The 24,652-nt window shown below is 38.6% G+C and overlaps 2 protein-coding genes across 3 annotated transcripts in view; both read left to right on the top strand.

The window, feature by feature from the left end:
• LOC135141406 (neurogenic locus protein delta) overlaps nt 1–9,208 on the top strand; it is a 75,429-nt gene extending 66,221 nt beyond the window's left edge. For both annotated transcript variants that reach the window (XM_064072474.1, XM_064072475.1), the window contains exons 2-8: nt 689–803; nt 1,087–1,380; nt 2,547–2,604; nt 4,977–5,222; nt 5,599–5,659; nt 6,532–8,028; nt 8,090–9,208. In XM_064072474.1, the coding sequence (XP_063928544.1) occupies nt 756–803; nt 1,087–1,380; nt 2,547–2,604; nt 4,977–5,222; nt 5,599–5,659; nt 6,532–8,028; nt 8,090–8,207 (2,322 nt within the window). In that variant the 5' untranslated portion in view covers nt 689–755 and the 3' untranslated portion in view covers nt 8,208–9,208. The remainder of the gene's footprint in view (nt 1–688; nt 804–1,086; nt 1,381–2,546; nt 2,605–4,976; nt 5,223–5,598; nt 5,660–6,531; nt 8,029–8,089) is intronic.
• Nucleotides 9,209–20,700: 11,492 nt separating this feature from the next.
• On the top strand, nt 20,701–24,615 carry LOC135141606 (glutathione-specific gamma-glutamylcyclotransferase 1-like). Its single transcript, XM_064072861.1, has 3 exons — nt 20,701–21,145; nt 21,353–21,388; nt 23,851–24,615. The coding sequence occupies exons 1-3, from the start codon at nt 20,948–20,950 to the stop codon at nt 24,370–24,372; spliced, it is 756 nt and encodes a 251-aa protein (XP_063928931.1). The 5' UTR covers nt 20,701–20,947; the 3' UTR covers nt 24,373–24,615.
• Nucleotides 24,616–24,652: the final 37 nt, after the last annotated feature.

Below are 24,652 nucleotides of genomic sequence, written 5' to 3'. Positions count from 1 at the left end.
ACGATAAATCCGCAGTATTGGAGTTGATCGAGATAAATGAGGACGCTAAAGTAAACAGGGAAAGGTGCGAGGCACCGCGGCGGTGACGCAGTGGCGCTCCGTCTCCCGAATTTGAGCATCGCGTCCGTGGTGAAGGTCTTGTTGGTGAAGGTTAGTTTCGCGAGCTGGTGGGGTGGTCGCGCGAGTGGGTGGTGTCGTACCGTCGGCTGGGCTACCCTCGGGTTGTCGGGTTGCCTCAGCGAGCAGCTGTGAGGAGTCCCTCATATTAAAGCGGGCACGCCGGGTGGCTGCCCATTCGAGGGTAGCAAGCTTGCGAGCGTGGTGCGGTGTAGTAGGTATAGTAAGTCGCGTAAAGTGTGGAGAGCTCTGGCGGAAGCACGCAGTACCCCTTAGAGCGCTCCCCTCCCCAGACGCTACCACACCGAAGCCGGCTCCGTAAACTCCGACTGTTGAAAGCTTCAGTCTGCATCTGCCGTTCGTGCTTGAAACAGCTACGCGACGACCGCTTTGGATATTACGTGTGTTGGTGGTGTGCTGTGGCGATATGGGGTGCCCTCCGACGTACTAACACCTTATGCGTGTGCTGTGCTGTGAATCCCCTATAGTGAGGCACGCATGTTGCCGCCACCGTCGCCGACTGTGACTGCAGTGAGTGTAATTGACAATTGCCTATGGCGTGGTGTTGCAGATTACCTCTGAGGTAACAGCACAAAGAAGCTGCTGAATCCCTCTCGATCGCCATCGAAGCCATCACCATGTCTTGGATTACGTTTCTAGTCTTCGTCATCTTAGCCCAACACCAGGTAAACAGCAAGTCCGCCTGCCTGAATGCCGCCTCATACGCGACCCGCGAACATCAACGCGCGTGAGACGGTGATATATCATATCTGGTCAGTGTCTCACGCTGCACCCGAACGCGAACAATAACAACCTCATTTCGATACTGGCCCATCTATCGCGTTCTTAAAATAGCTAAAACCTACCGAACTATTTAAACTCACTAGTAATAAATCGAAAACATATGCGTTTGACTGGCGGGATTCGAGTCGTCGAATCGAACTCTCAACAACAACAAATTTCTGACAGGCCAATTCTTCCGGAGTCTTTGAATTACGACTGATATCATTCGACAACGAAGCCGGAAAGGACGATTTGGGAAAATGTTGTACCGGTGTCTCTGGACCGAACTCTGACTGCGAGGGGATGTGTCGGCCGCGGTTCAGGGTTTGTCTCAAGGAATACCAAGTGAAGATCGACACTACGTCTCCGTGCACCTTCGGAGACGTGATCACCACAGAACTCGAACCAAATCCCGGATCGGATAATTCCCAAAACGGATTCGACAGTTCCATCGCTTTGCCGTTTCCCTTCACTTGGCCGGTAAGTTTTTATTCTGCGCCATGCAACAAACAACAAAAAAAGTCGAAAAACCATCATCGAAACATAAATCGCGAAACATGCAGACTTTGTCTCAAAATGATATATGTCTCGAGTTGGTTGTTAGTCGGTAGGTACCACCTGCCCGTCTTCTGTTCGCCAACTTTATGCGGGCCACCCTTACAATAGATTGCCCTAGGACGAACGGTTCTATTTTTACTTCACATTGCCTCATTCATTCAGTCGTTCGCCAATTTTTATTATTCTTTTTTTTGCGGAAAGAACACATTTCTGAGAATCGTCAGTTTTTGTTTTGTCGGAGAAACGCGATTTATATGACCGTCTTTACCGAGGTTATTGCTGAGACTGTACTATTTCCGCCGAACGATTTTGTAGCATCTTATACTGGCTCGAAGCAGGTATCTGCCGTGGGAAACGTACTGTACAAATTCAAAATTAATTATAATAGATTTATTGATCAAACTCCATGTTTATGTATGCTTTATTTCTGTTTCTTCCTTTTTGTTTACCCGTTGACGAAGAATCCGAGAAAATATTCGGTCTAATTAATTAATTTCTATAAGACCGTACTACGTTGGGTAATTAGCAATTTTTTCACCGATACGGTAAAATTGGAAAGCGTAACAACTTTTCTGTATATAATTTAAAGAAGACATTTCCGTGTTTTCAACAACATTCCTTACATTCTTCGCTTTGTTACATTTGCAATTGTCAATCACTGCCTCTTCCAATTTTCCAAGCGAGTAATCGAACCTGTGGTAAAAACAAGTTAAAAAACCTAATTTTCCCACAATTTCGTGCGCAATAAGCATCGCAAGATGCTTATGCTCAACCGGTTTTGTATTGTTTATTGTTATATACACCAACTCGTGCAAACTCATCTTCCGAGGTTTCTTTCTCTGTCTCCAAGAAATCTCGAAGGCATTTTATTGTCTGTCGGTGGCTCGTTAGAAATTTATTCATTTCTAATCCCAAAACGTAACGTACGCGTCTCTACGTTTCTATGATGGGAATGACGAACAAGAAAGAACTCTTGTCGATCATAAAAAGCGGTATCGCACGTAACCGCTTTAACATCTTCTCAGTGAAAGTTGTTTTCTCTTAGAACGACCAAAAAAATTAAACAATTTCTTATGTATCTGTTACAGGGTACGTTTTCCTTGATTGTGGAAGCGTGGCACGGCAACCAGACATCACACCCCGCAGGTGAGTGAATTCTTGGCGAATTACTTGAATTTTTTCCTTAAACGACCGCATCGCGCATCGGTCCCTCTTCTCGACTCGGAGGTGTGTGTGGTATATGAGTAACGCCGTTCTCTTCTCCGAAACTAAATAAATATCATAGTATAGCACGGTAGAAGCCACATGCATAACAGCTGTCAACTCTTAGCTACCAACAAACCAGCCCTCTTCCTGATAACCTAAAAGGTTCTTCCGCTTTGATGCACGTCTCGCTGATATTTCCACTACATTCTTCGTACTTAATCGTAATCGTAAAAAACATAAAAAAAAACACGACGGGACGGGAGCAACATTTTCTATTTGCCAATTTCGTTCGCGTGTCATTTCCGTTTTACTGAGGCTTCGGTAACGATTTAATTAAATTTGATTAAGCCGGGAGAAGGATGATGTTTTCAGGAAGTCGACGTTTCTCACGAACAACGACTTTATGACATGTAAACATTGTAAATGTGGTCCTCTCAACTTCCCGAATACTGATTCTCTCGCTGTTTTGCTTCGAATCGGAATTCGCAACCGTTTATTGCGACTTTCGACCGTAGTCAAATTTAATGTGGCGGCTGTACAACGACCAGGTGCTATAGAGTAACCGTTCTATACTATTCCGTTCCCCTTCCCTACCCTATGGTTCGTTTTAGGGCCGTTCAACTGTGCAGTTGACAAAATGATAAATAGATTTCCAGTCCCTTTTGACCGATTCGATTATGTCATCGGGATAACCCTACATCGATGACACTTTTTTAAATGTCGATATTCTCTCATCTCTCTAACGTTTTCTCTTCTCATCGTAGTCTTCAATTAGTACCAATACGAGTTTAGGCCGTTAGGATTTTAAAGACTTGTTAAGAAAATATGTTATATGTTTATAGTATAATGTATACCGAGATCATTAAAAGAAATCAGATATAAAAGCGCTGCATAGTATCTAATTAAGTCTGTTCACACGTTATATTATTAAGTTCCACTGGCAACATAAAGGATTCAGTAGCATATTGTATAAAACCCCGGAAAAGTATATTATGTGCCAGTTTAATATGCGCTTACGGCTTGATTTATGTTAATCATCTCGAAAATTTATAGTAATGGTCTTTCACTGCCTGACGAGTACACGGCGACTTTTAACTTTTAATTGTTAAAAAACACATCACGTTGATTAAAAAATATAGTTACTGGGACCGGTCTGTATGGTCGTTTTAATAATAAATAATTCACCTTTTTCCGGGGAATTCTCTGCGGTGAAAACTTTCTTCGGTAATTGACGGACACAGTTTTAAAGAATCTGAGACTTTCGGTAATAGTAATTTATGTGATTTTGTAATCATAGACGGAGAAAAAACTGAATAAAAGTGGTCTAACGAGTCGCACAGACGCGCTATACCTACTTACAGGAGAATAATTGCTGAAGAATTTTTCAAAAGTACCTACTTGTATTTCCTATGTCTGCTTATCGTTTTAGCTTTATGTTCGTGCGTCTCTGTTCTGTTCGCGCGGATCCCATGCTTCTTTCTCCACATTAACGGATGCCCGTTAATTAAACCAAGAAGAACCTGTCTCAGTGAGGCTATTTATTTTAGAGATCTTACAGACTGCATTCGACGTACGATCATAGGAAGAAAAAATGTTTTAAAACGCTCGTTCACACAATAACTCTTATACCACGATCTCCGACCAAAATTAATCTTGAGAATTGTTACACAATACCGGCTCGCCAAAACGTGCTCGATTCAGGGCATTACACCGGATGTCCTGTCCCTTTTGCTTCTCCCCTTCAACTTGTGGAATATTATCTCCAACTTCCTTTACCTTTCGCCCCTCGATAAGATTGTCGTCTCCTCGCACCTGAATGTTTCTTAGCTCGAATTAAATCGGGAATATAAGGAGGAACGGACCTTCCACCTGCCGTAGCTTTTCGTACGAAGAAGGTTCGATAGATAGACCCTTTACCTAATCAGAATTTTAATTAATACCTAGATTTGAATCTGGAAGAGGTTTACAATAAATATAAAGGTGTTCTCGTCACTAGTTACCACAGCTTCACCGGATACAGCTGCAAAGTGCAGGATACTCGATGCATCATGCAGGTGCACTCTGTTTCTCACACGTCTACCATCTCGGTCCGTTCAAATTTACTTTAGAATTTTGTCCACAAAGTCTACCTGCATGATGCCATCACGCCGTGTGATAAATGCACCACACCAGACACCTATATTATCTTTATTATTATTATCCTGATGTATACGTATCAAGGTTAATATTAAATTCTTTTAACACACACACACACACTTTGCATTACTTTATAACCAAGCTGTGTACCAATCGAAGTTGTTTCTTATTTGCAGTATTAGTAAGTCGACTGACGCGACAAAGGTGGCTGGACGTCAGCGAGAAATGGACCGGAGACGTGCACAGTTCCAAGTATTCGACATTGAAATTTGAATACAGGGTGACTTGCAAGTCCCATTACTACGGTAAGGGTTGCGAAAACCTTTGCCGTCCCCGAGACGACAATTTCGGCCATTACAGCTGTTCTCCCACGGGCGAGCGAGTTTGCCTGGCTGGATGGACGGGAGACTACTGTACTAAACGTAAGTGGTCGACCAGATGGCTTTTTATCTCTTTTTCCGCCTATTTTGATACTAACTAGTCTCTGGTGTTAGTCCTCGAGTCTCACACAAGAGATTTTGTTTGAATTGTTGAGAATCGTTGAGGTAAAAATAGAACGGAACAAAAAAAGACGAATTTTGATCATAAAACAAAAACTTTGACCGCGAGAGCTAAGAGACGTGAGCGCTCAGCTGCTGTCGACTGCACAGCCGGCACTCTTCCCACGATCGCGGCATACCTGCGCATATACAGGGCGCTTCTTGGCATCGCTCACTTCGATTTGTTAAATCATATTTGGAGAGCGTTTTTTTTTTTTATTGTTATTATTATTTTTCTGAGAAAATTGTTTTGTTGCAGCTCGATGCCTACCCGGATGCGACGAACAGCATGGTCACTGCACCAAACCGAACGAGTGTCGGTAAGTTAGTTCGTCAATTTCAACCTTGTATTTACTCGATTTGATCCATCGTTGAAATCACTGCGTGGTAAAATCGATCCGAAAAGTTTTCTTGTCGAGCGTGAGTGTCGGATACAAGCCGAATTCATCAAAACGGTGAACCCTATAATTTTCAAGAAGTTTGTCCGAGTTAGGTGGTTATTAGTTTGACGGTCGCCGGTCGTCTTGTAGTCGGATCCAAGCGGAAGAAGCTGTGTGCAGTACAGTGTATGCGGATTGGGCCGGCGACCCGCAGGTAACCTTTCCTTGACCTGCATACTTGCCAACGGGCAGCGTGGGAAACGGCTCTGTGGGCGTGTTGCATCCCCCCCAGTGCTCCCCGCGCGGCCCGGTCTGCGATCCAAGCTGCAACTCAATGAGCTGCCCGATACGATCCGAATACACTCGCTCCCAAACACATGATTTGAATAAATAAATCATGTCCGAACGTACTCATGTTGACGTTACCGGTGTTTTCTTCACCCTGAAAACACTCTCGCTGCTGTCGTTCCACAGCAACTATATCATCCGGAAAAGTCACACTTCCACGTTATTCAACATCCCATAGTGACCGTTACTTTTGCAGGATATTGTGTAATTCTACTTCCCGACAACTAAATTATAACGATACACAGACATTTCGTCCTTATTAGCGTGTCATACACGTACGTGAACGTACAACATAAACCGACCGACCGACCGTTCTCAGACTCCATGTGAAAATCCTTGAAGCGTCAATCCTATTAACTCCGCGAATCATAAAATGGCGATCATTACAATTCCTCGACTATTCATCGATATCGAACCTCTCATTAACGAACATCCATTTCAACAGCGATGCTTTTATTCCGCAGGTGTCAATCCGGATGGGAAGGACCTCTATGCGACCAATGCCAGCGGTACCCCGGCTGCATGCACGGTACCTGCGTCAAGCCCTGGGACTGCCTCTGCAACGAGGGCTGGGGCGGTCTTTTCTGCAACCAAGATCTGAACTTCTGTACGAACCATAAGCCTTGCCGAAACGGGGGCACGTGTTTCAATACCGGTCAGGGGAGCTACACATGCAGTTGTCCTGCCGGCTACACCGGCACCAACTGCGAACTTCCCCTGCACGATTGCAGCAAGACCCCATGTCTGAACGGCGGTACTTGCAATCGCAATAGCACCCTCAACATCTGTATCTGCCCGCCGGGCCACAGCGGTCCACGCTGCGAAACTTCCGTCAAGACCTGCGAAGAAAAGCCATGCCAGAACGGCGGATCTTGCACCGTCACCGACGATGGCTATCGATGCGAGTGTCGACCCGGCTACGGCGGCGTCGACTGCGAATCCCAGTTGAACAGCTGCAGCCCCAGTCCTTGCAGCAACGACGGCAAATGCGTCGAGAGCACCAACGGTTTCAAATGCATATGCCCGTCGGGCTTCACCGGAGAACGTTGCGAAACCAACATCGACGACTGCCAGGGTAACCCGTGCCAGAACGGGGGTACTTGCGTGGACAAGATTAACGAGTTCCGTTGCCAGTGCGTTCCAGGATTCGTGGGACCCTTGTGTCAAAAACGCGTAGACTATTGCACCACCATACCTTGTGCCAACGGCGGTACCTGCCTGCAGCTAATCAATGATTACGAGTGTAAGTGCGCACCGGGTTTCACAGGAAAAGACTGTAGCGAAGAAGTCGACGAATGTCAACTCGAACCCTGTCAGCACGGTGCCACTTGCGTGAATCGCGTCCACGGTTACGAGTGCCACTGTCCGCCCGGTTTCTTGGGTCGCCAATGCGAGGAGGTGTCGTCTAGCGCCGCGCCGAGCGCTAGAATATCCTCCGATTCGAACTTTACGACGCAGCACGTCGTGTTCATCGTTACGATCTCCACCGTCGTCCCGCTGATAGTACTCGTTGCCGTCGGAATTGTCGTCTGCGTGAAACAGCGTCGCAAACGGGAGAAAGCGCGAGCAGACGAAGAAGCCAGACTGCAAAACGAGCAGAATACGGCGAATAGCAGTTTTGCCAAGCGAGGAGCTGCTATGGCGGCTGACGCACACGTGATCAAAAACTCTTGGGGCAAATGCACCAATAACGTGATCAGTTCGAACATTTCCTCGCCCGATGACTGCAGTGTATCCAATATTAGTGTAAGCGAATGTGATGGTTTTCCTAAACCTATGCACCAAGTCATAGACGGAAGACCGGTCTACAGTCTGCAGAGAACGCGTTCTCAGAAGCAGCTCAATACCGAACCGGGACCTCGTGCATCGGCGCTGTTGGCGGCCAAGCTGCACGAACCCGAGTACGAACATATTAAACGTTTGTCTGTGATGTCAAACGCGTCGGCTGTGTGCGGCTCCAGGTGAGTTCGATTTTTGTTCGACACATATTTCGAAAATTTTGACGGTTTTTTATTGTTACAGCGACCCCTCCCTACTCAAGAGGCCGGTAGAAAAGGAGTCCAATGGCGTTTATGTGATAGAAGAACACTTCCACCGCCCGGATGCGATTTCAGCGGGTCTCTTTGCCACGGAGGTGTAGAGTTAGTTTATACGTATGATTGACTGAGTGTATGTGACGCCGATCTCGCCGTTAGCCTAGGGCACGATGTACAGTTATATTTATTATTTGCTCTAATTCTTAACGCGCGGGATCGTCGAAGTAGCTTATGGTTGCATGAGTATTACAATTTTGGGACTGTATTGTCCCGTGTCCAAGGAGCCTTCGCCCCACCTTTGATGCCGCTTTAGACACCGCCAATAATTACCACCAGAACATCTCTTCAGTGACCAATAACTTTTGTTTATAGTGTACATAATTAGAATAATTGTTTCCTCGTCTTCTTTTACTTTGTTCTTTTGTAGTCCCTGGAGAAAAATTCTGGTTCAAAGACCAAAGATTTTGGTGTAGTAGAAAGCCCGCCTTATGGGCGGGGCGCGGCGCCATCTCGTCAAGTAGTATGTAACTAATTATAACACTTAAAATTGTTATTGTAATATGTGATGATTCTAAAATTAACTAAGTCAGCGTTGTCTACTTACATGGACTTATCTCAATATTCGTAAGCATTTTCTTTTCATTAACTTGCTTCCGATTTGAACTTCCGTATATTTCCATTTTTTGCTGTACTCTTTGAAGCTCTAGTCAGAAGCAACTTAATTTTTTTATAAAGATGATCAACGTTAATTAGTATTAGACACCTCTGTATCTGATGATAATTTTGAACAAAGACGCAATGTTCCTCTTATTAAAACTAAGTCATTTGCTAACGTGTCATAGAATGATTACGAAAATCGTTCTACGACACTAATCTAAAAACACTTGTTGTACTACTTAACCACTTGGACAAGTTGAAAGACTTATTATTGTCAAAAAGACAGACGTTTTGTAATATATTATTGTATATTTAAAGCATGTAAACTAAATGTCATTATTACAAATTGTTCATGTTTCTTAATTAAACCTTCCCTAGTGAAGCTGTATTGTTCCTGATGTGAATGATGTTATTTAAAGTTATCATAATAAATTTTTTTTGTTCTTTACATTAGCGTTACTCTTCTACCGTCTCTCCTTACGACGAATAGACCATCTACTGGTGTTAGTCCGTACACATCGAGAGTCGATGTTCCTCGAATTGTGTCCGCACACCTTAAAAACAAGCAAAACTTCGAACGTCAACGCTTTCTGGTTCGCTTTACTGTATAACCTTTTAATGAAATCGCTAATGCCATTAGAACAAAAGCAAATAAATAATAGTAAGAGCGTTCACTTAAAAAAACACGTGCATTAATTGCTCGCGATTTAATTGTTCTTTTAAATAAAAACCGTGGAAATTCTTGAGCATGTTTTAGAATGAATTAATGAAATACGAACGGTTCTTTATGATTGTAAGTAAAAGATGACTCCCGTTCCGTCAGGTGAACGTCGGTTTGAGGTCATGAACTGACAACCTCCGACCTGCCGCTATGACCTATAAAACCTTCACAATCACAGGAATATTTTTGTCTAAACCGAAATTGAGGTCATTCGATCATCAGACGAGAGAAGAGTTACAATTAATTGTAAAGATGCAAATTTGACTGTCAATAGTGACCTCCGACCTTGCTGTAGAGTGTAGAGCCGTAATCGGATACGTTTTCGCATCCTCGCCGAATTATTAATTTGTAAGTGTCTACGTTAATGTATACCGGCACTGCTGGCACACTTAAGAAAAGCCGAATCTATCGCGCATAAATAGATTTATTGTTAATCTACCGTTATAAACAAATTTATGCAACTTAAATTAGTTGGGTAAAATCTCTCTCTAATTTGTAAATTTGAACAGGTTGTTGGCGGCAAATCAAACAATCTACTCTTAATTCAGACAACGGGATCGCCGGATTATGAATCGAATCTCATAATATCGACACGGTCGTGTCAAGTAAATAATTTAGATGAGAGGTACATACGTGTAGATCGTTTTTCGGGGAAAGTTCTCTCTGTCTGAGAACTTTTATGTATTTCTCAGCGTTTCATCGAACGCGGAGGCCAGATTTATCGTTTCTTTTATGTTGTTGGCGTTTTGAACAAAAAAAATAACACAAATTCGCAAGGGACCAAAGAGGTATAGGTACTGAGAACTCAACATTCCAAACGACATCTTTTTGAAAAAAAAGGTCATACTGATTAAGTCGATGGTGCATGATTTTGTCGTTTATAAAGCGTCTACTGATATTTTGCAGACAGTCTAGTCATCATGCAAAGTCACGGATGATGAAATTTGACTACGGCATGGTGATATTTATAAATAATTGATTCGTGCTGGTGACGTTCACAAAGCCATTAATTTTCTTCTAATACATAGTGGAAGCCACCTTCACATCTAATTGTAAAGTAAACAATAAGGGTGGTAGAAATAACAAGCTGTCATTCGCCTACTTTCGGCAACTGCTTAGAAGTACCATATCTGCCTCATTTTGGGAACGTCTTTAACCACCTAATTTGTAATCCCATAATCCTTTTGTAAATGCATTTCACAATGGTTAAGGCAGCGCCAACAAAGATCCCACTTGGGAGGTTTGACGAGTGACAAATTTCTGTTAAATCTGTTTCTTTTACCAACCGGTACTTCTTCTACATTCACAAAAATGCAGCACCATATGTTTGTTTATTAATAACGCTTACATAATTTGGGAGCTCTATTTACATCTATAATTAAGGCAATTGAATAAATGACAGACTGTAAGCGAAAATAACTGATAAAAAACTGTTACACCTTGTAACATTTATTCTAAATTAAGCAAACAAAATATCAAAGATTTACTTCCATTAGTCTAATGCAGCTACTAAATTATGTGCAACATTCTTCGAAATGAATCTTCGAACTTTCTCACACCTTTAATCAGTGGCGGCGCGGCACGCCGAACACTACTGTTAAATACTACAAACTTTTTTCATTGAACTCTCTATTTCCTGTTTTTAAATTCATTTCAACTTTATGACAGGAAAGAACAATCCACCGAATTTATTACTCGGAATCAGTGACTATTAATATGCACGAATTTATACATATTCATAACGTTTCGTTTTTTACGGTGCCCAGCCAGTGACAGCGCAAACGGGCACGCTAAAGTTTTTCCGATTTTTAACTAGTCAATACAAAGAATTATTCGAAACAGGTGTTTTAAAACCTTCTTACTTCATTCATAACTAGAACAAAACAAATTCGAGGCCATATCATATATGGGTATATGCATATTTTCCATATGTATGTACCCATATCTGCTTTAGGTTTTTTCTGTCTGGGCTATCAAAAAAAACTAATAAGTAGTATTAACCGACATTATCGCGGTACTAAATCACTTGGACGAACAGCAGTAGCACCTGAAGTTATACGCAACACGTACAAGTGTAGTCACGTTTTTTTCCAAATGTGATTTTTGTTAAATTGTATTACTTACAAATAGTTACGTAATTTGAACTCGAATTGGTAGTCTGTGGCGTATCGGTTTAAAAAATCATATAGGTGTCCTTGAGGCACGTCGTCCCCCTGTAATTAAGTTGGAAGTTAAGGCGGTACGAACCTCTCGGTAAAAAATACTTTGCCGTAACTTCCGTCGAACGTGTAAAATTTCTTCCACAAGAAATCAGCGCAGTAAAAACGAGAGAAAGGTATTGATAACATAGCGCAAGGATGGGAAGATGAAAATGTTATTACCTGCATACAGATCTCGAGTAGCAATAGATTGTGCTACGACGTTTTACGATGTACAGGAAATAAAAGCTACGCATTAAGGGAACTGTCCGATGATTACATCCTTGTAGACCAAGCTGTTTCATATAAAGAAGTGATTTATGTTTGCAAATTTAATAAAGGGAGCGCTAGCGGTCTTTTGTGACAACATAGCTCGCCTCTTCTCGGCAATAAAATAAAAATCTTTTTAAGCAGATGATACCGCATTTTTATGTCGTCTTCAGCCGAAATATCACTTTTTTAGACGGTGGGTTTCGTTTATAGCCGTCAAAGCCGGTGAATGTGTGTCGGCTGGCGTACCCGTCATTTGTTTCGAGTCACACTATATCATTTATTAGTTTATAGGTAGGTATCGCTCGGTACTGTACGAGTACGACATTCCAATACGAAGATGCTTCCTTACGTGAAAGTAGTGTTGCAACTTAGCATGTAGGTAGGTGACTGGGAGATACGCTGTTGCTAAAAACGGTACTTATATAATTGATCAATATGCATAAAACACTTCAATCTCTAATTAGTACCTAATTGCTTCAGTACTTGTATAAAAACGCGTCGTGCGTATTTAGAATGGCTAGGATTGGCTTCATCTCAGTACCGTCTATTCCGTGTCAATTTTAAACTAATATAGCTTGCGGTATTACTGGCGTAACCGAGGTAGTACCTGAAAATATCTTTCTTGACTCTTCATTGAAGGCGGTACCAATTTTAAGACAAGTTGTTGACGGTACCACCCGTATTATTCAGAGCGTGTTTTTATTAAGTACTTTTAAATTAATTGCCAAGCTTCGTTAATTTTATGGCACAAAAAGGAAAATATGGTAATATGGTTCGATCCAACTTCCGATAAAAGAAAAACTGTCCTATAGCGTCACCCAAAATTATCCCACGGGAATTTTCGAGACCCTTGCTTTTGTTTCTTGATTTGGACGCGGAAAGAATTGCAGGCGTCTGGTTTTTTGCGAGCATTTCGCAAACACCAACAAATCTCTGTTAAAAGAATGGAAATTGGCAGTCGAAAAATGCCAGTAGAAATTGCAGTGTACTTATGCAACTGTAGAAAATAGAATCTGTCGCTTAGCGCTTCGTCACATCATTTTTTCACGAAACCGGTACCGAAGCGGCGTAGATAAATTGATGAATTTATTATACAATCGATGGAGGTATTTAGGTACTGATTTTAAAATAACACTTCTGTACGACCATTAGTTGCATCTCATTCAAATATTATTGTTTATCACCCGAACAGCATCTTAGGAATGCTCAGGAAAGTATGTCGGTCTATGTCTATAGGTGATGTCGCCATTTTTTACCTCAAACATTTAGAAAATTTAATGGGAATTCGGTGTTGTTGCGAAAAGTTATGTACAATGTTCATCAATTTTTCTCAAATTTTTATTCGTTTTATTGACAATTGTCCCAAACTATCCGAATATTTTACCGTCCGACACAAAAAATAAACAGCGAAAGACGCTTACAGATTACTGTTGAACGTTTAGTGAATAATAAATATTAGATCATCGAGAAATTAATTTAACGACACTTCTTGCTGAGATAATTATCTTAATGTAATGTCTGGTAATTATTTTATTACTGATCAGATGCAAATGTCTGTCTCGACAACATTTTTTTTTCATATCAAGTCTAGCAAAAGTGTTTAACAAGTTATAAAATTAAAAACGTTCCCACGGTAAAAGGAGTTATTATTTCTTGAAATCGATACAGAGGATGTTGGATTACTGGTTGTTGATTATAACTTTTTGCTCTGTTTTTTATTAATGAACTAAATATTTTTACAAATTTAAAGATCGCATTTTATAACTGGTGTAATATTTATATTTATAACACCACTTAAATTAATTTCTGTGAGCATGTTGTCCTTCCATATAGAGGCAAATTAATTTAGCTAAACTTTCTAGTTACGCTAAATGGGATGTTTTCTGTATTAAGTGGGTATATATATGGCAAAGCAGATTTTCCAGTATTGCTCCAAAAAATTCCTGAAAAAAAAAAACTTGATTAATAATGATAAAGCTTATCTTTGATGAATCCAATAGATTGAAGACAAACAAAAATATTTAGTTGACAGGCAAAAGATTTCTCTAAAATATTGGATAACACGATAAAAACCGTAGAAAGTGATGGTGAATTAATATTCGACCGAATGACTTCTCCCCAATGTGCACGTAATACTAACAGTTAAATTCATTATTTTTGTTCACTTTTTTTAACTTTATATTTACATCTAATTTATATCATTTATATTGTTCATTATTATTATTATTTATTTTTGCAGTTTCAAACTTAAACTGTTATTATTCAATTGATGCACGATATTTCTAACACACACATAAGACAGACAGACATACCGACAGACAGATAGACAGACGAAAACCGGAGACCTATTTTTTCCTACTCTAGGTGTCATAAAATGGTGAGAAAACATGACAGTATGTTCTCCATATTACAATACTTCTTTAGCTTACGTTCGGTAAGTAAAAATTAAAACAAAACGAAACTACCACACACATAAGATAAAACATTTTAGATAAATCCCATTAACCAATTGGATTTCTCCAAATCAATAAAACTACGTGTTTTTGTGCTATAAAAATTACGAAAAAGACACATATGTAATTATTTTATTATCAAAATTTTAATTTTTAGACAGAAAATATAAGTTATACAGATCTGTCATTTCGTGGTTGTTGTTCACAGCATCCCGCGATCACAAATTTAATCGAACGAATGTTGCGTTACTTGTTACGTACCCCCGTGATCCGGAATGCATCTCCGCTTTTCGATTTAGAGTTAGAAATTCAGTTTGCACATGTAAGTAATAATTTATGGGCTAATAAAATCGTGAATCTTTCGATTGTTGCTTGTTTTTCGCGATAACGAGCCATCTTCAGTAGAAAGTCCCCGTTAAAAGCATTTAAAATTATATTATGGAAATGAAAGTTAGGACGATCATCGCCATATCAACAGTTTTGTAAGTGAGTCCTCTACAGCCTGGAGCTTTATTTTACACCCACATTTCATCGACTAGAGTGTCAATTTCGGTATTTGCGAAACGGAGTTATTTAATTTTGTCGATCGTTGCGACAGAAAAATTAATCTAAAACGGTTTAAGTGATGAAACGGATTTTAAGATTTAATTTTTATTTAGATCGTGATGTAATGGTTGCTGCAGAGATGATTAGATAAGATTCCCTTGAAAAAAAGCCAAAAACTACAATAAGCCATTTGTTGGAATCTTGAGAAGCGCGCAGATGCCATAATGCAACAGATGTCGACGGTTGGGGGCATTATTTGTGGTCCTTCCGATATCAAAATTTTACCTGACGATTTTCAACATTCTGAAAACTCGCACATTGCATTCGCGTTATTTCACAGGTCCGCCCGCTTAATGTGACAATTTTATTGATTTTTATTGCCAATAAAATTATAACGCACTCCGAAAAATGTCGATCTTTAAAAATTATAAAAAATAGCAGTGAGAGTTTGTGTAACATTTTAATTAACTTAATAAAATTTAAACCGTGAATTTGCACTTAAACTACCCAATAAATTTATCTCGTCGGATTGATGCTCTCACATTTGGTATTTTCCGTATGCGTTACATAAGTAAATGTACATCAGTTTTATGTACGTATTTGCATAAAGTATCACTTTCTTTTTGCTCAAACGCCACCTATAATTACCCCACGCAACTTTTATTACCATTTTTACTTTTATTGTTGTTTCTTAGTTTTATATTCACCTATTGAATTATGTTATAACTATAAATTAATATTAGTGACAGTCGGAGGAATCTTATTATTATTATTTCTCAACTAATTATTATTGTTATTATTTTTTATTGCTTTTGTGCAGTTGCAGCATCTTAACTTCCTCCGATTTCACCTTAAAGAAACGGCAAATGTTAAAAGCAGATGCTGCTTCTTCATCCCTCGATAAAATTTGGTAACCGTATGTCATAACGCTAATTGTTCCGCTAACAATCTGTCCCTTACGGGCCTGTTTTAAAATTCAGGTAAGAAGCTACAGATCCATTCATTTGAACGCACTATTCAAACCCGGCCTAAGGATAAAAACGTGAAATTTCGTAGCAGTACTCCCCTGAATCAGTTCACTCGTTACATAATTAAAAAAATACATTTTATTAATTAGTAAGTAAACATGTTATTTACTATAACTAATAAATCTTACAACTAATTAATGTTATCGTTCGATCTTCGTCTGTTCAACAGCTGGTGTCTTTGTTTATTGCGTTGTAGATGTAAAAATAACACGGCGCGACATCTATGGACCGCGTACTGAAAGCATAGTTGTATACTTTTACTTATATATTAAGGACAGTGTGGTATAGATGACGCCACCTATTAATCTGACTAAAACTTTTTGCAGAGGTCTATTTTTATTGAAGCAAACTATATTAGAAAATAATTTGTGGTAAATTGGATAAAGCGATTACTATGAAAAAAATAACGAGACATGACCACTTTTTTATTGTACAGTTGTTTCAACAAAACGGAATTTGCTTACCCACGAGTAGTTATTTTATCAAATCGTGGATAAAAACCAACACGTCACTAAAAACAAGAAATAATCTGGAATTCCATTTGTGTTATTTGGTTTCGTTTTCCAGAAAATTGTCTGTAATTTGTTCAACAATTCCCGATGTCGCTTAAACCAAAGAATACCCTATTAGGTACTCGAAGTTTCTCTGAATCTATAGCAATAGATATGTGATATGTCGTAGCGCTTTAACTACAGTGCCTTTTTGACGAATTTAAATTGTTTCATCAGCCGATAAGTTAGTGTCGTCAGGTGTTGCACGTTGCACTAAATGATTTGGCAATCAGTACCTATCCACACAAAATGTTATGTTGAAACATCTTGTCTGCAAACAATATCAGGAAATGCCAGAACATTACCTATGATTAAAGAATATACAGAAGACAATGATTCATTTTGTATGTGCGTTTCTGCAATCCCTGTGTAATAGTTATTTATGTTACAAGTGTTGAAAACGGTCCATTGCATTACGAACGGGAATACGGCGCGAGACGCAGTCGAGCGCTGTATGTAAGTGAGTAATGCAATGGAGTTTTCACACGAGTATCATACAATATTTTTTGCGCTGCCTTTTTGAAAAAATAACATTTTTCAATCGCTAAAAGAATAAATATTACTGAACCGAAATTATGTTGGTATTGAATTTATTACCAAATACGTCAAATACCAATCTGTCAATTTGTCCGGGCTAGCTTTTGAATTTCAAAGTTGAAATGGAAAATCGTGCACGTATTCAGAAAATTGCAGATAAAGCAACTGCAAATTTGTTGCCTGCAAAATCCGCAGGTCCATATGAAGCAGAATATCAAAAATTCATCAAGTGGTGCGAAGAAAATAAAATACGCGAATTTTCTGAAACGACGCTCTTGGTTTATTTCCAAATTAAGTCGGAAATTATGAAAGCCTCCACACTGTGGACAATATATTCAGTTCTGAAAAGTACTCTTTGCATCAAACATAACATAAATCATTCGAAATTTTATAAATTAACAGCGTTTTTAAAGCGGCAGAATGACACAAGCCCAAGAAGTCTGAAATACTTACCAGTGGAAACATTTTTATTTACGGCTCCAGATCAGAGAGAATCTTGTGATTATGATTCAGCGTGAGGTTGCGAATAACGTCAAGTTTAAACGGTTTTTTTAATTAACAAGAACTACTAACAAATAGTAATAACATAATAGTTGTCAACAACATAAACCAAACCATCGAATAGTGTCAACTGTCAAATTACTACAAATCCAAATTTTGATCAACAAATTCCCCTATTTAAGATTACAACTTAAATTGCGCTTTTTTAAAATTTCGAGCCACTTTTTGTTATAATAACTTTAGATACATGATTATCAATTAGTAGTAATTACTTTGTGATAATCAATTTATTTTTTCAAAGCTTAAATTCCTCGTTTGTATTTTGCGGCACTAGATCCTTTTTCATTGCCATTTCGACACGCCACGTGTCAACGTAAAATGTCAATTACAACTATGGCAGCGCAAAAATGTACTTATTTCTCATTTTTATATTTATTTTTTGTAGTTGCGTAAATTATTACCAATCAAAAGACAACACGTAGTAAGTGGTAGTAACACGCGTTTTGCAATGAGATGCTTTGAAAAAAAGTCCTCAAGTTGGTACCCGACCGTCTACTACAACGAAAACGGCTAAAATGACTTTTTTACTAAACGCATGTTATAATTAAACAGAATATTTTTATACTTTGAAAATATGCAATAAAGACACACATGAGATGTACAAAGGCTACAGAGCTAGATTTAAATTTAGAAGGGAGAAGAGGATTCTAAATTTTGTTTGTTACCCAGAAAACTATTAGTGGAAATTAGAATTGACTAAATTTACCGCTCACCTTTTTAACAACCTTCACCACCCACTACAAAATAAAACATGTGACATCAGCATCACTCGGATTATAATCCATGTTTCCACAAGGCGTTAAAAATCCACGCCAACGTCTACGTGACAATACATTGGAGACTCTCTCACATTTTTTATGCATGTCAAAACGTGTTTTTCAGTAAACATTATTTTACATTTTTCTTAAAATTGTGACAACTTTTTGGTGAGTGTAAAGAGGTCCTAACTATGTAACACTGACTGTGTCGTTGCTTTCTTTGCAAAATTTTAGAAAAAGTAGTCATTTCTGAGATAATCGGTAAAATAAAACTGTTTTTTCAAAATGTTGTCGTCAATTTTGTAGTGTAGTTAATGTTTTGTAACCTCTGAAGCAATGATAGTCTCTTATCAAACTTGTAGCTTTTTTGTTAAGCAAAATGAAATTAAATATTTTCGAAAACTGCTTATTAATGTCCTCTGATTTTTATTTAAGTAGTAGATACAAGTGATATTTTGTGCGTTAGTTTTGTGGTTTATTTGGAGGAAACTTGTTACTTTCCGAGTGTAAGCGAAGTAAGTAGGTAGGTCCCACCTGGTGAATGGCTCCTTTCATGTTTCATGGCCCCTAGAATATGAAAAATAGGTCTTCCGTTTCCGTCTGTCTGTCGTCTGTCATCTGTTTCGATTTTTTTTTACGATAGCCGCTATGTGTTTCCTCAAGTTTACTATAACAGAATAATTAGTAGAAATTTATGGTCATCCAGGTCTCCATACTTAAAAGTCGCGAGTTTCCGATTCGAAAATGGAAAATATATTTAACAACAAAACGTCAACAAGATTACAGAATATATAAGAACAAAAGAAATAAAGTTGAAACGTTAATAAAAGACGAAAAGGAGAATATTTGGATAGAATTCTGGACAAAATTAATGTAGTTTGCTACGAGAATAAGATAGTCTTCTTTTTAATGATGAGAAACGCTAGAAAAAGTCGAAATTATAGCAGATGAAGAGGAGATTTGAAGAGGCGGGGACGGTAGATTTACTGGGTCAATAATTATATAGGTAGGACAGAAAATGAAGAGCAGTGACAAGAAGAAAAAATAAGCCAAGAAGAAGAATGATAAAAGCTGGGGATGAACAAGCAACTAAAATGTTAGTATTAATAATAAAATGAATGAACATTAGGCGCAGCGTTAGACGACTTACAAATAGGAACAATAGTGCCAATTTTCCACTTCATAAGAAATGAGAAACAAGAAACTGCAAGAATTACAAAACTGAACGCCAGAATAATGGTAAAAAGCTGAGAAAAACTTTAGAAAATTCACTATTTGGTTTTAGGCCAAACAGAGGAGTAATAGATGGCATCTTCATAAGAAGACAGATCAACGAAAATGCCCTAAAGAAGGCTGGAGAATTACATCTATGTTCATAGACCTGGAAAAGGCATTTTATAGAAGAGGCAGAGGAATTGACGAAAGAACAATGAAAGGAAAGATTACTGAAGCCACCAGATCTTGAAATAGCAATAGCAACACTACAAACTTTTGGGACTTAGTAAGTCGAAATATGCCATTAATTATTATTGTATCAAATTCTTGAACCTGATATCACTAAATTTTTGGAATCCAAGCCATGTCTGATTAAAATAAAAAATTAATCTTTTTAAGAAAGCACTTTGTTCTTTTGATGAGTATTTAAATAGTTATTTACGCAACTAGTTCGGGATAGCCTGCTTCCCGCATGGACGCTTGTTTGAGGCACGACCGAAGGGAGTGCCGCATTTGCGTGAATGCGGGAAGCAGGCTCACGAACGTGTTGTGTATAATATTTTTTGCGACGAATAAACCTTTAAACTGAAGAGATTAACTGTGAGTTATTTATAAACAACGCCATTGACAGCGCCGTCAACACGTCACAATGTTGACACTACCCGAGTATTTTAAGGTTACCATGGCAACGGGAAGTTAAATGCACGTGTGCGGGAAGTTCGACCTCCCGCACTCTGGTGAATGCGCGAAAGCTATTAAAAAAGGTCATGAGTGCAAAAAAATAATTTTGACGATCCGGTGTAACAGATTTTTTTTGTTTTTTGTTTGTTTTCTCGAGCTAAATATTTACTCCTGAAGCTTTTAATTTTCGTTTTTTGTAGCCTACGCTATATTTAAGGATTTTTAATTTTATATTTGTGTTTTTAGGCTTGTATATTGTATGTTGGCAGAAATCCGTTACATTATTATTATATTAGTGTCAAACTGCCACAAAAAAACAGTGGCAAAGAAAAAAAAGAATAACGTTGACTAAAAATTTTGCGGTCAACATTTGGATACCTGAACGTCCCAATATCGTAAAAACGTGTGAAGTTCGCGCACTCGCAGCATGTGATTCACGCGGCAACCTCTCCCACTTGACACGTTCCTGCAAGCGATAGAAGTCGGTTCCGTGAAACGCCAAAACGCATGTGTGAAAATGCAAATTTAAAAATAAATTCGCGCGCTTCGAATTTGTCGGGCGAAACCTCGTGCGCTCTTTCCGATAACGACTAGTTGGTCCTCTTTGTGCGTGGTGTTAGCGTTGATTCCAATCCTGACAGCTGTCTCGGAAGTGTTGCATCAGCATGGAAGCGGCTAGCGGCGTAGCGGTCCTTGAAGATGAGGTTTTCCACAACGAGACCAAGGCTCTGTGGGTCTTCGCCTACGGATCCTTGTGCTGGAAGCCCGGCTTCCAGTTCCACAAAGCCGTCACGGGGTACGTCCAGGGGTTCCACCGGAGGTTCTGGCAGGGAAACACGACGCACAGAGGCACCGAAGACAAGGTAATTTCTCTTTTCGAAATTTGGGAGGCTGTGCGCTTTGACTAATCAGACAAAGGGTGATAAGAATTTTGCGCGTACTATTTTGAGCGCCTTTTTGCTCTAGGTCAGTAAACTCGCGGTTTTCTCGTACAACCTTCGTTTGTTGGAATTTTTATTTTTGTCTCTAGTGCGTAAGCCAAGTGTGTTAATAAATTCATTGTTTTTCAGCCTGGGAGGGTTGCCACTCTCGTCGAAAGCTCAAAGGTAAGTTGTCGCAATTATGCTCATTATCACCATGTGAATTACTTAAGTGCGCTCGAAATTTGATTAGCACTGGTTTTATACTTTTGTAATTTGGTCCCGTTGCACGAAAGAGAATGGATAATTATTTACGGTTTCTTAAAGTATTGATATCTGATTCTTGACATTTACGACTATGTAATTAAAGAACACTTGTGTGGCGGTGAACCACTTCCGGTACTACCTGCCTAGAGGGTTATCTACAAATTGTGATTGCTGTCTAGATTCAGTGTCTAGAAGCGTTATCGGATTATATTTATGTAAAAGTAAATAAACACATTTCTGGGACAAGATAAAAACGATTAAGTACTTACTATATGCATTGGTTGTAATGAGTCAGCTCATAAAAAAAAATAAAGAAAAACCGAAATTTTTGTTGATTAATCGATACAAATACGTAACTGATTTAGCCATTTTAGGTTTCCATAGATAATGACAATGTGGTTGGCGAAATACGTAGATAATTTTTTGTGTTTCTTTGTGTTTGTGGGGCAATAAATTTTGTAGAAAAAGCACAAACAAGAATAATTATAATTTAATTATAAAAGGTATGTCTGAAGTTTTACCATAGAAAATTGGGACAATTAAGAAATAAAGATAATCGCAAGTTAGTAGACCTACTCTGGATTGTATCTATATAAGCAGTAAGAACAACTGTGCAAACCGAAATTTTCCACTTGGTTCTTGTGTAAAATGAATTCGTTTTAGAAATTTTTGCATTTAATTTTAATTTTTTTTCTTGTAATAAGAGGTCCAATTTTAAATTACATGACTATACCTTGAACGCCCCATGCCTGTTTTATCGCTATGACGTCATTCGGGTTCAAAATCTAATTATTTCGAGAACCGTTTGTTAAAAACACACGATTTCAAATTGCTCCGTAGGTTTATTAAATGTATAACATAAAAATTCCAATGTCTGTCTTTATAGCAAATGTAGCAATAAGAGGCGTAGACGATATTAAAATCCGGTGATAAAAAAACCGTGTAAATAGGTCAAGTTTTGCAACTTCATTGTCTGTCATGAACAATATATTTCAATTGTCAAAAAGCAGATGTTTTAGATTACAGTCTTACTTTTATTTTTAATAACAGACTAAAAATTAGGACTTATCAATATGTCGATGGCATGGATGATAGTTGATAATTTACATCAATTTTTGTTTTGTTTTTTGTACTTGACTCACTTGTAAAATACTTGATATGTACGATTCGAATTTGCTTTCTACACTGACATTGAGACATTGACCTAATTACTTGAAAATAGATTCCCATATATTAGTAGGGAATTTTTGTTCCGTCTTGATGTGTTGTATACAAAACATTCCAGCTCTTTTAGAATCGTTTTATATCGTCTATACCGTGAGCCTGTACACACTATCTATTTTTTTTAACAATCTGGCAAGTCATCGTAGAACCAGGAAACTGCAGCTAGTTCCAAGAATCGTTTATTTATTTTCCTTTCGCGTGTTTTTGACGAAAGTCAATTGGATTCGATGCAGAGGTCATTATTATCCACTTATTTGTTAAAGTGTTCTCAGAATCCATCTCAGAGGAACTATTTTAAATCCCATAATAATATCCACAAAAGCATTTTTTGGCAAAACGTAAATTGCTCTTGTTACATTGTCTCTTATCGTTAATAATGATGTTAACAACCAACTTTAATTGTCGTGCTCTTCAACTGAATGATAATCAGGGATAAATTATCAATTTGTGTGGTATTTGATAATGATAACGTAACTGTCGAAACTAGATTATGGTGTTAACCCTTATCATTGTAGCAACACTTTTTAAGAAATAAAAGTTAACCTTGTAATAATGTCTGCTGACGTTAGTTATAATTTTTTTTTAAGTTCTGCGATAACAATTCAGTGTATGAATAATCTGAGAATATTTCAATCATGTGTTGAGACCGTGCAATGATCGTTCTCCACCACGAACAATAAATCCTACCGTAGACAGACTGTTGAGCCAATTTCTTCGTTTTATTTAGATTAAGTGGCGCAAAATTGAGGCTATAGAGATAATAATAGAGAAGCAGTACAAAAGGGGACATTTTTACGGCGCCCTCTGGCATAAATTTTGCACAAAGAAACTCTGAACGAGTTATTTTTAACTTGAACCTTCTAAAATAAGCTCGTAAGCCCAAATCTTCTCAAGGTCAAAGGCTACGAAACCTTACCGAAAAGACGCCAACCTAATTTGGGTCAAATATTCGAAATTTGAAAGTCTGCTCTGACGTGAATTTCAAATAACGAGAAAGTTCATTGGGAGGTTTTACTAGCGTCTCACGATCCACGCGGCTGATACTTTTAAAATAAAATTTGGCAAGCGCACAAAAATGTCTTTTTATAACACAGCGTCAATTGCCCATTCAATTATCATAACTAGTTAAGAAAAATTAATGATTTTTAGTATTGCAGGGTTTGGTGTATGGAGTTGCTTTCGCTATAAGTGGGGAAGCTGCTATTCCTTATTTGTCGAAGCGTGAATGTGAGTTGGGTGGATATACAACGGTTTTCACGACATTCTACCCCGTTAGTGGAGACCCGTTCAAAGTTTTGTTGTATGTTGCAACTCCGAAGAACCCTTTGTGGATGGGGGACGCCAAGATTGTAGACATCGCCGAACAGATAGTGGACTGTCGGGGGCCTAGTGGGTACAACGTAGAGTATGTTTTAAGACTGGCGAATTTCATGAAACACCATTTCCCAGAGTGCGAAGACAACCATTTGTATAGTTTGGAGGAAGAAGTTCTAAGAAGGGTAAAAGATAAGAAAATGTGCCTTAGAACTCTTATGGGTGACGGTGAGGGATGTGTAACTTTTGTTAAAGAGGAACGACGACGATCCACGGATAGTACTGATGATAATCAAGAACGTATAGAAACGTTCCAACACACGACGAGAGTCCCCGAAAAAACTCTACGTTGTTTGAATATTTAAGTATTTATTTATTTATTATCAGTCGTAGAGACTGTATTAACTCGTTAACAGTACTACCGTGTAGTACTACAATTTTTTGTTTAGATTTGATGTGATGTATATTTTATTTTTGCATTTACCTACTCGTTATTTTTGATACAAGACTTGTGCTGCTACCAAGAGATTCTAAGATATATTTATATTTTTTTGTATTGGCCCAACTGTGATTTTATAATTAACCGATTAAAGTGTATTTAATATGTAGCTATTCAAATTTAATTACCCGATCGACCTTTCTTTG

Source organism: Zophobas morio, unplaced genomic scaffold, assembly GCF_036711695.1.
Source record: "Zophobas morio isolate AGI-343-1 ecotype UQ-CSIRO unplaced genomic scaffold, CSIRO_AGI_Zmor_V1 ptg000044l, whole genome shotgun sequence".
Classification (NCBI taxonomy): domain Eukaryota; kingdom Metazoa; phylum Arthropoda; class Insecta; order Coleoptera; family Tenebrionidae; genus Zophobas; species Zophobas morio.
Note: the sequence above shows the minus strand (reverse complement) of the source record. Positions and strands in the feature narration are given on the sequence as shown.

Excerpts from the sequence above, each read along its gene's own strand:
- LOC135141606 (XM_064072861.1), top strand. The coding sequence starts at position 20,948 with ATGGAAGCGGCTAGCGGCGTAGCGGTCCTTGAAGATGAGGTTTTCCAC. Across the intron at positions 21,146-21,352 it reads ACAGAGGCACCGAAGACAAG|CCTGGGAGGGTTGCCACTCT; the intron begins GTAATTTCTCTT and ends ATTGTTTTTCAG. Across the intron at positions 21,389-23,850 it reads CTCTCGTCGAAAGCTCAAAG|GGTTTGGTGTATGGAGTTGC; the intron begins GTAAGTTGTCGC and ends TTAGTATTGCAG.